At 52.3% G+C, this 11,553-nt stretch overlaps 1 protein-coding gene across 1 annotated transcript; it reads right to left on the bottom strand.

Moving 5' to 3' along the window:
* Window positions 1–3,403: 3,403 nt before the first annotated feature.
* Window positions 3,404–7,700, bottom strand: LOC119092616 (dr1-associated corepressor homolog). Its single transcript, XM_037215577.1, has 2 exons — window positions 7,593–7,700; window positions 3,404–4,253 (listed from the first exon to the last, which is right to left on the bottom strand). Exons 1-2 carry the CDS (start codon window positions 7,594–7,596, stop codon window positions 3,793–3,795), a joined length of 465 nt encoding a protein of 154 aa, XP_037071472.1. The 5' UTR covers window positions 7,597–7,700; the 3' UTR covers window positions 3,404–3,792.
* Between the last annotated feature and the right edge of the window lie 3,853 nt (window positions 7,701–11,553).

The raw sequence follows: 11,553 nt of genomic DNA, 5'->3' as shown, positions 1-11,553 counted from the left end.
CATTGACAGATGCCTTACGCTGGATGATTTCATCACTTGACAGTTACCTTCAGGTCATGACCTTGTCTGCAGGTTGTGTGTTTCACAGACTACGATTGGGTTCAAACGACGTTAACGTGTGCAGCTGCCCTCGAGATCCGAGTCGGTGACTGATTCTCTGGAGTCGTTTGGATTAATACCCGTTCAGTCAGTGATGACAATTCAAGGCTATATTATGAAGACGAGTGGTTAGTGGTGGGGCAAAAGTTCACACACCTGGGTGTTATCCGCCGAGGTTTAGCCCGCACAAGGATAACTACATGGGGTACACTCTCAGCTCTCGGACGGGACGGATGTGGCCAAAACTTTACGGTCTTCACGCTCATTATATAACTTCACGCGCATTACCATGCTACAAAATTCACGACTGCTCTGACTGAGGCAAAATCTTCTTCCTTTCAGGTTGACGATGCACTCACCTCAAAATACTGCTGAGGCCGCCGCAGCTCCACAAGCAGGCAGAACATTCTGGCGATCTCCGCCGCGGGCAGACAGCCCCAGGGACGACCCCAGGGACCACCCCAGCCGCGACCCCGGCCCGGCCGCAGCTGTCGACAGCGCCGAGCACTCGGCCCCGTTCGGCGCGCCCGCCAGCGTCGCGCTCCGGCGACTCGTGCACCCGCTGGACGAGGACATCCTGGGCAGCTTCATCAAGTCGTTCACAGTTGTGGTGCTGAGTCTGACGCTGGGCGTGTGCCTGACGCTGGCCGCGCTGCTGGCGTACCCGCTGGCGGCGGTGGCGCGCCGGCTGGCCGCCGTCTGCAGCGCCGCACTGCGTCGTCAGCCACTCAAACAGCGTCTGGGCGTGGCGCTGCGCCTGGTGGCGCCGCACGACGCCCAGTGGCTGCAGGCCACCGGCGGCGTCGAGCCCGTCTACCACGCGCTGCTCTTCTTTGGTGCTTCGTTCCAGCTGGCCGCCTTCCGGGCGGTGGTGGAGACGCGGCTGCGCCACCAGGCGGTCGCCTCGCGCGCTTCCGTCGAGCGCTTCTTCCAGAAGGTGGTGCCCGTGACCGGCGGACTTGCCTGGGTCACCGACGAACAGTTCGCAATCGAGGCACACGTTGCGGCCGGGCCGACGGCGGCGAGCGCGACCGAGCTGGCCCGGTTCGTGGCCGGCCGACTGCGGCGCCGCCTGCCTGCCTGCCGGCCGCTGTGGGAGGCCGTGGCGCTGCCGCTGCCAGCCTCCAACGAGACGTGCGTGCTCTTCCGCGCGCACCAGGCCGTCTCGGACGGCGTCGGTCTGCTGCAAGTGCTCCGCCAGGTGCTGGCCGACGCGCCGCGCCCCGTCGAGGCGACCAAGCCCACCTTCGGCAGCATCACATACTCCCTGAACGTGCTGCGCGCACTGTTCGTGACGCCCGTCACGCTGGCCGAGTGGCTGGTGTCGTCGGCGAGCGACGGCCAGCCGGCGCCCGGCTGGCAACGCGCCGACGTCTGCTTCGGCACCCTCAGCTGGGAGCACGTGTGCCAGGTGAAGCACGCCACTCGCCAGTCGGTACACGAAATCCTGCTAGCGGTCACGGCCGGTGCCGTCCGCGCCGAGATGACGCGCGCCGGGCTCACCCTCCCGCCTGACCTCAAAGTGAGCGCTCACTAACATTGTCCGCATGAACGTTTATATGTTGAATACGTATGCTATTTATGCAATGATTGTGTATCACGTTCTGTGCATATTTCTCTATGCTTCCTGTTCTGTCGGTAAAACTCAGCTATTAACTTCAATATCCTTTAGTCGCATGCCTACATAAAGATCAAATCACAAGGATCGTACCGCAGTTGACTTTCACATACCAGACTGTGCGATACGTTTGCCCTTGATAGTCCAAAGCAGAACTGGAATATTCACGGGCTGAGGCACGGCACCGATATTCCCCTTATCTTATGGATTATTCCAGCGCGCTTGAAACCCCTGCGAAGGCCGATCCTAGTGTGCCAAGGTGATGCTGTGAACTGCACTGCTGGCTCTGCTTTTTGTTCAGACAGCAAACGACCCGTCAGAGTATTGAACTATTGCACACTCTCCATTACTGGTGCGGAGGAACCTGACCACGCTTTTCTTCGCGTCCTCAACTATCCCCTCGTCCCACTGCAGTTCGCAAGCGGCCTGGTTAAAATACATGCTTCTACATCTCAATAAGTCCCTCGGCGCCGAGACAACGATGGCGTTTGAAACCCGCCGTTAAACATATATAATATGCGCGCCTTTGTGCTACCAGATCCCAATTTACGAGTTTAGCAGCTTACCCTTTTGATAAATTAGCCACGCTGAAGAACAGCCCGCCGGCGCGATGACTCATCAGTGCTCACCGACGAACTTACTTGAAAAGGATTTTATGAGCACCTTCCCTGTTTCGCTGGCCCCCTGCCGTTTGCACCTCTGTTCTGTCCCTTGCTGGGCCCACCCCTCGGAGATCCCGCGAGAGGATGGGCCTGGCTGACCGGGCAAAGGTCAGCAAATATATATATATATATATATATATATATATATATATATATATATATATACAGTAGGTACTTGCTACTTGTCTTCACTTAGTTCATAATGTCCTGTCTCGACATTGGTATACTGAGCCTCTTTGCTTAGCTCTACAAAGGAGGGCAAAAAGCAGACTCGTCTCACCTTCTTTACCACGACTTTGTGCTTTCAACTGCTTCAACAACTCAGAAACTGCAGCGTGCTTTCAGAAAATATCAATGACAGCGACTGAGCTGCCGGATCTAAGCTCCCAGACCGATCAGTTTCGACTATCTCCAGACAAATTGAGCCCTAGGCCAAATTGCCTGGCAACATCTACTTGTGATGGCAGACGCCCTCTGCCAAGGCCAGCCCTCGCAGACTTGTGCGGCCGCAGGCAATTTCACCAGGAATTCGCTCATCGTCATGCTCCCAAGCTGATGGTGCTCATGCGGTGTGCATATATGATTGGTGATCTACAGACGGACGGCAGGGAGCGGACAGCCCACCAGTACTCTCCCGCGTTGTGGTGGCCTGAGCAGGCGGCGCATACAAACACAGTGGACTGGCCGGGCAGCATGCCACCTATTAATCACCGGTCCGACGTCTGCCGTCAAGCGCTAAACGAAGCATTTCAGGCACCGGGTTGAGGACTCGGTCCGACCTTCTCAGCAATGCGATGCTGTGTCATATCATACCTGGTGGAGAAAACGCTTTGGAAGCTCACAGCCCGCGGACACCATGACACAAGGGGGGTTGCGATGGCGTCCCGAAAGGGGGCCATCTGTGAATACATGCATTATGTATGCATTCAAGGACTGGGCAGAGCTGTTGCCATGCGACACGAAAGATGGTAAGCTGGGGAAGACTGGCCCTGCATCCAGTACTTTAGCGACCGCAGTGAATGCACTCAGTTCGATGTGTGTTTATTGCGTCTAACTTCATAGCCAACTACCTATCAAATGCCGCAAACTGGTGTACTGTTGCGTAACAGGAGGAAAAGAGGCATCCATTCATTAAATAAACGCCAAACGAGCGCAGTCAGCAGCAGGGGAACGATTCTAAACTTCGCAGCGGGCGGACCAACGAACAAAGACAAAGGCAGAGGAGCGACACAGGAACAGCAGTCACACTCAATCCTAAACGTGAATCAGCGGCACCACTTTGTACTCATGACTGCGTCATCTAGCCTCTCACAATGCCTCTTGCACATCGCGGCAGCACCCGTTCTTTACGCGGACACCACGAACCGCCCCACAGCGCACATCACAGGCAATCTCCGAAAGCCGGGCGGCGCCCTAACCTCGCCGAAAGAACCCGCCCAGGTTCTGCCCCTGGTTGATGGTCTGCGCGTTGGCGTTGGACAGGTTGATGTTGCCGAACGGACTGTTGAGTTGCAGGTTGCTGGCCAACGCCACGCCTCCCACGAGAGAAACGCCGTTCGGGTTATTCTGCTGCTGGGTCTGCACGTTGGCCGACACTTGCGTGATTTGGCTGTTACCCTGCGTGCCCTGCAGAACGTTGGCGTTGGCCTGCGCATTGGAGGAACCGCCGTTGTTGAAGCCGTTGTTATTGAAGCCATTGAAGTTGAGGAAGCGGTTCGGGCGCACGAAGTTATTAAAGCGGTTGGGTCGCTGGAAGCGCCTGTTGGGGCGGAACCGGCGATTATTGAAGCGACGACCGCGGCCGAACTGCGGAGCTGCTTCACTCACGACCACCATGGCCACCAGGACGAGGACACACAGAGTCCGAGCTGAAACTGATGGCGGGCGTCAACTCAGGGCGACGTAAAATCCAGCCGGAAGGCCTCCGGCGTCGGGGACAATGAACAGAGTCCGGAGGGAAATTGGGACAGGAAACAGGGTACAAGGGGCAAGGGGCAGGGGGCAGGCATGGTCAGATCCGGAGACACTGCACCTTATCTGAACTGAAACCGGCGGTAGGCGTCGGAGCATGTACTCATACAACCCGCCAGCGAGGTTGAAGAGGATACGGACAATGCATGAGTGTAAATACTGCCCAAACGAGAACAGTTTGAGTATCGTGACCTCGGCAGCGGTTCTGAGAGAGGCACTTGCCGTGGGCACCTTGATAGCGGCACTGACGAGGGAAATAATTTCTGCTTTTTGACAAAGCATTTGCAATGCTGCCTCGACTGACCCAACTCGCCACATTGCAAGTCATTGTTCGGCTGGTTGCACAGGCCTTCGAACCGCTCAGTGCGAGACACCAAACCAGTCGAAGAGAGCAAGCAACCTCCGTGTTGATGTGGGCAATTAAAAGTCAGCTTGCAAGAGCTAGATAAACGGGGGGGGGGGGGGGCGGGGGACCATTCAGAGCTTGTTGGCCAATAAGCTCGGCAACGTTGTGCTATTTGTAGCTCCTTACAGATTTGCTGCCCAAAGTTTTACACACCGAATCTGGAGACGACTCGAAGGAGTAGAAGTGCTACAAGAAATAGCTCGTTTTGCGTTTATTGCTCTTTTCACATATTGGCTGTACGCATGACTGCAGCAATTTTGTATGACAAAAATTGCCCATATTACATGATTAATCACTCATCTTGTATTCTGATTTCATAATTTGTGTCATATCATTTCAGTTTGTATCATATTCAGTAAGTTGTCCATGTCATGTCTTTTAACATTTCATAACATTATATTTTATTTATCATTCCATTTGCATCATTTCAACCTTATTCATGCCATATAAAGATGGATCATATTCTACGATGCAACAGGCAGCATGGGGGCCAGTTGGGCACTGCCCAACCAATGAGCGTGTTTGACCCTGAAATAAATGGTAGTCTGCCTCGTTCCCCTCGGGTTGGACGGGCGTCCCTCGCCGAAGGCTGGTCGGGGTGCGCCCTCTCCACCCGGCTGACCTTGGTAACTGCCGGGCTTTCGAAGGCACGCCTCGCCCAGAGGCTGCGAACTGCAGAAGGCAGCGGGAAAGACCTTCATGTGCATCATGTAGTATCTGGTGGTTGGTCGTTTGGGATACCATAGAGATACCAAGCATTATGAACGGACGGGGTCGGAGGCTTAGTTGCAAAACTTGAAATAAAGAAGCGCAAGCAAACTACTCTGCATTAATCAGCGGTATTGTGAAGAGTCTAGATTACAACCACATGTTGTGATTTGATAGCCATGAAACTAAGAGTGGCCCTATCAATGGGCATTAATCCAAATTTGAAACATATTGTCCTTCCGTTTATAGGCTTGAAGATCGCAAGAACTTCAAAAAGAGGCAACAAACTCTGTGTCCCTGAAACCGGCTAATGCCTGTTGGCCGGGAGGGCCCCGAGCGTGGCACGCACGGCTGATGTTTATGACTGGGGCTAGGGCGCTGGAAAAACCCAAGTAGGCCCCGCAGGTGGTGGCTCGGATTCCAGCGGGCGCCGGGGGGCAGTGGTTATACCTCGCTGCTCCGGGCGGCCAGGTGACAGCTGTGGTTTGACAGATTGGTATGTCGCTGAGTCATCGGACTCAAGAGTCCGATGACTTCCTGGTTTCTATCTCGACGCGTTCTTGAGATGCGGCAAGAAGACAACCAAACATTCACAAAACAACTGAGTTTTAGCCTGTGTTATGGACTTTGCGCTTCCTCTCAAACAAGGTTACCATTTGTGAAAGGCACGGAGCCAATTTTTGGCAGATCGCCCGTCTGACAAGTACCTCTCGCCGAGGTGACCTTCATTCAGCGCTCTTTGCATACTGGTCGACGGAGGGTTTTCCTACTCTTGACGCGCGCCCAATTAGAATTGCAAACGAACCATGCCTCCAGCATTCTCCGATCGCACTCAGTTCGCTGGGCATGACTGGTGGTTTGGCTGGTAGCACTCTGCTGAACTCATAGAGCATAAGTGGACTCGCCTGGACTTGACGAGGCATCCCATTTTTTCTTTTGCGATATAAAACTATGTCAGGAAAATGAGCTGCTACATGGACATGGTTAGCAGATATCATGTGGCTTAAAGGGAGCGTTCCGCATCTGTAGGGATGTTTGAACTGAAATGGCCATCTTAAAGGCCATTTGGTACATTTCACAGCTCTGCCCCTCTTAAAACCTAACCCACTCCCTAGTTTTTGAGGTGCACGCCCGCGAAGATGTGCAAACTATTTTTGGAGACTATTTCGAGGTCGCCCATGCATTCGTTATGCCATCAGAACTCCATTCAAATCCTGCTATTTATTTAGCCATTCGGTGACCAAGACCAAGAATCGTTGAATTGTTAAATGTTGAATCGCTTCTATTTGGCGCTCATGAGCACCATATCCAGATGTGAGGGCCGTCAATTGGCTCTCAACCAATGTTGTGGGGGATACGATGTCGTATTCAAACAGTGATGCATGGAGGATCATATTTACTACACAGACAAGTTGTGTTGTATTGAGGATTCTCATCCGCTTAAAATCATACAAATTGTTATAAATAAACTTATCTAATCATCCAAAAGGCTAGCTTCAATGTCTTGAAATTCGGAGAAATTCGGAAACACTCCCTTTAAACAGTGATAGCGTGCATCACGTAACCTCCAATCTAGCCCAGAATCTAAGCAAAAAACTAGAACAGGACAGCTTTAGGACATGGTTGCTCACTTTGTCAGAATCAAAGAATATTTAAAACAACGCTGCAAAATTACCCTAGCTGTTACCAGCTTCTTTTTTCGATGACTACTGATAGCATAGGTGCAAGCACGAAGGCGTGGGTGACATGGCACCCCCACTGTCTAAAAATGCTGAGAATTAACCCTATGACAACACATGGATAGAACTCACTCTCAAACTGGTGGTTTTAACGGCCCTGTGTTCTGATGTTTTTTCTCCTCTGATCGATCACATTCGGAATCTAAACATTATATACCATTATATACCACGTATTCATTTCCCACGGGAAAAAACTAAGATGCGGATGGATAGAGTTTATGCGAGGAAAACCCCTGTGAATAGCATTAAAGCATCAATAGTAAAAACACTCATCCGCCAGACCACAAATCTAGACGCTTCTATCGGGCCCATTCCACCTTCGCTGCTCAGCTGCGACCACCGCGAGCCTCGCAGAGCTTAACATCAGGGCTCGGCAAGCCGCCACTCACCCATGCTGGCGTGCTGAAGAGACACTCCGGGCGCGGAGAGAACAGAACAGGCTGTGACTGACTGTGCCCGGCCAGCCGGCGTTTTTATGCGCCCGCCGCCGGCGGCGAGAAACCGGCAAGAGACGCGCTCACCCTGGGAAATCCCAGCACTGGCCGGACGGGGGAGGGCGGGCCCGCCCCGCCCGGCGCGGGGCACGGCCGGTGGGGGCCCAGCAGGTTTGGATGCGGAACCGCGTGCCACGGACGCCGTCAGAATGGTGCCACGGTCGGAAGGGGGCCGTGAGAGGACGACTGCCCCGGCATCGATCGGGAATCACCCGCTGGAAATGAAAAACATCGCGAGGCTGGCTGGAAAATGGTCGTGTTTTGTGTCCCATATTGGCTAACTGGTTAGATATGTTACATTTTCGATGTGCACATTCATATCTTCAAAGCTAGCTGCTTTGATTTGCATTTTTCACACACTTCTTGCGCTTCTTTTTTGCGTGCGATTGCGTGTCGCCTGATGCCTGCCAGTGCGCCGCGATGGTCTCGAGACGAGCGAAACGGTCGATTCCGCGCGGGCCTGCCGGCGGACACCATCCCCAGAGCCTGGCCATTCCGCATCCTGCCCGATCTATCAAAGTGTTGCGCAAAAACCAAGGCGGGTGCAGTCCGACTGCGGGACTGCGCTCAGGTGCGACAAAGTTGAGGTTGGGGCCACTTTAAAAGTCAAGGTGCATACCTCACAGGAAATGTGCGATCACGGGGACGTGCCATTGCCTTTTATGACGCGGAAGTCTGTACTCGAGGAAAGTGTGTGTGGCGGGTGTATGATTAAAGACAAAAGAAGGCAGCTAACGTTTGTAATGACAACATGAAACGTCAGCTGCTAGGCGGACCAAACAGGTGTGCACTTTGGCAAATGTCACCGCTTGTGGTCGGCAGTCATATGCCATCAATATTGCTGCATGAATGCCTCATAAAGGTTTCTTTTGTTATTGAGCAGACAACATTTGTAGAACAACACAATACAAACTGACGGTTTTCAAGAGATTCAAGATAAACCACCCAGCGCCAACAGTAATATTTTTTTTATCGGTGCTCAGAATCAGCCTGGCTTACGTTGTGTTCTCGCTGCCAGCGTGTGACATTAATCCTTTATGCAGTTGCTAGCTTTACGCAGACTTCTGCACGGAACAGATTACACTGGGCCTTCCTACACTGTTTATGACATCCCTCGCCAACCCCGAAGCACCTGTTGCTTCCACCGGGATAAGAAGAGCCATTTAGACCGTGGGTTGCTGAGCCTGTAACAACCGCTCCCACCGTGGGCGTACCACTTGCTGCCGAGACGCATCCAACGAGGATTCATTAGTTTGTGATATAGTGAGTCACAGGGTAAAGCCTCTTTCAAACGGAGGGAGGTAACACATGTTTGGGATCAAAACACCGTAGCGTCCGGCATCTTCGCATTGAATTTTGACATTTTTATCATACGACTTCAAATATTGGGGTTCTAACCTACAAGTCTCACGCGATCTATGCGAGGGATGACTGCTATAGAACACATCACAGATGCAATTTTAGGAATTCGGCACAACTCAGTCCGGCCCTCCAGAAGCCAACCCACCCGCCATCCCGGCTTCCTGGAATTTCTAAATCCAATCCGGTCACGTATAACTAAGCAAAACCTGCTTATAAGAGTGTGCATAGGTCTTCCTTAATTTCTTTTCATTTTATCATGCCGGACAGACAAATGAGCGCTCGTGACTTCTCAGCGTATCATGCTGTTCGTCTTTAGCAAGTTTTATGTTAGTGTTGCGTCTGGCTGTGGGAAGAAAGATTCAGGAGGTAAATCTGAAGCATTCTGACCAATTGCAAGAATCAGCTGCTACCCATAAATGAGCTACCCACGATTGGCGCTCTCCGCCGCTGTGCCGGAGGTGTTCGGTGGAGTGTGTTTTATTTTTTAGCCTGGCCTAGGTGATGACTAGTTAACCATCCATCATGCTGCTCTCATTATTAGTTAGGTTGTACTGAAACCTGCGAATACATTTAGCACCATTAGCAATTAACCTGGTTTTCAATCCACCCAATCCGTGTGCCTATGCGAAACTATAACTTCCGGTCCAGTTCTTATCCATGTGCTGCCTAAAAGTTCCGATGCGGTCCGAGCTGCCCCGCGCATTTGTCCGCCATTCACGGACTGGTCTCATCCGTGGAGTTCTCTAGGTCGCCGTTTATATAACTGCATTTTTGTGGCTGAGTGCAGTGCTGAGCTTGGTCAAAATGTAAAACACTGTAAACTACCTGCTATGTAGAACAAATGCGGCGCCGTTCTGTCGCTTTGAAGGACTGTCAAACTGAGCAGATCCAAATGCTTGATCAGGCTCCGAGGCGAAGGGATCTCCGACATTGCGCCGGGCCTCGAAGACATGTGCCGACCCTTCTGGACAGGGAGACCAGCTGGTAGATTCCTTGGACAAACCATCCCGCCGTGTGATTCTCCATGTTTGGCGCGAAAAGCATCCCGATGGGGTCCCCATGTCCCCGCCGCGATACGCTTGAGCAAAACCAGACCTATTTTCCATTCGGGGCCTCTGGGCTACCAGCCGCGCGGCGGTCTCGGCGGTTTACGACTCATTACGTGGGTGGACAGCGCCCACAGCACCGCTGTTGTTGACCGGTTACCGGGCGCACCCAGCGCTAAGGCAGTCCCGACACGGCAGCGGCTGCGGCGACCAGAAAGCCGTGCCAGGTGGGCAACGCTGACTCAGCCAGCACGCGCCGAGCGGAAAGACTCCCGTGTTCTGGGCGAGCGATTGTGGAGGCAAAGGTTAGCCGGATGCCCGTAGGATTGTTTGTTCGAGAAGCTCCGAGAACATTGATGGGCCCGGCCTACGCTGCGTGTTCGGCCAGACAGCGGTCGCGTGCGAAAACCGCCCAAGGCATCAGATGCTGGACTAGATGTGGGACACTTGCACTGTGCGCTGGCGAGGATGTCAGTGACTACAATCCCTTGCTCCTGAAGCCCAGCACAAAGCGGTCACTACAGAGGAGATGAGGATCTTAACTCTCGCTGAGAAGCAAACAATCTAACCGTCACCAGACAGTCTCATAGTCTCCTCGTCTCTCCAGAACATGCTAGAGTCAAGTCAAAAGCAATATCAGATAGATCCACAAAAATGCGTGAATAAGAGTCACTAAACATGAGCGCAGATGACCGTTGAGCTATCGAAAGAAACCAGGTAAACGGAGCTACAAGTAGGTGAATCTAAATGTCGTTCTGGCACCTTTAGCTATGTATATTGTGTTTGTAGGAAAGACGGTTACGTGTGGCGCTTGGCCTGTTCAACAACCCACAAAAGACGTCTGCAGTTGTTCCCTGCGGCATGTTGGATCAGATTGTAATTGTCAAGCCTTGTGGGTATGCTTAATAGGCTCCCCGTTATCCCAGGGACTATGAATCACAAGACAACCAATCAAACGACATTGGAGAGGACTTGTCAAGCTAACTAAAGCATTGTATAATATAGCCAAGCTTATGAGGATAAAACGGATCGATTGAACTTCAAGCTGTTTTCCTTACTGAGCTCTTTACCTCACTCATTTTACTTGACTTGGTATGGTCTGACCTCCTAACTGCAATATAAAGTCGCGTCATCACTAACATATTGTGTCAGAATGCGACAAAGAACACCAAACAGTGGTTTAGAGCGTATGATCAACGACAGTGGTAAGGTATCCTGCGCATAACCGCGTCATGCGACTAACATGGCCTCGACAAAGACTTTTGCAGAAGGCGTAAAATGTCATGAATTAAGCTGCTAGGAGGCCCACGCCATGCATTGAGCGGTTCAAAGTTATTTTTTCTGAAAAAAGCTACTAAAGCCTACTCATCCGGTAGCGGAAAGATAGTATTTAGCAGAAAAACTACATCCGAATCCAACTGGAGTTGAAATCAGGCTGGCGCTCATTC

The sequence above is a fragment of the Pollicipes pollicipes genome, unplaced genomic scaffold (assembly GCF_011947565.3).
Source record: "Pollicipes pollicipes isolate AB1234 unplaced genomic scaffold, Ppol_2.1 Scaffold_3447;HRSCAF=4054_pilon_pilon_pilon, whole genome shotgun sequence".
NCBI lineage: Eukaryota > Metazoa > Arthropoda > Thecostraca > Pollicipedomorpha > Pollicipedidae > Pollicipes > Pollicipes pollicipes.
This window is presented reverse-complemented; position numbering and strand designations above follow the sequence as displayed.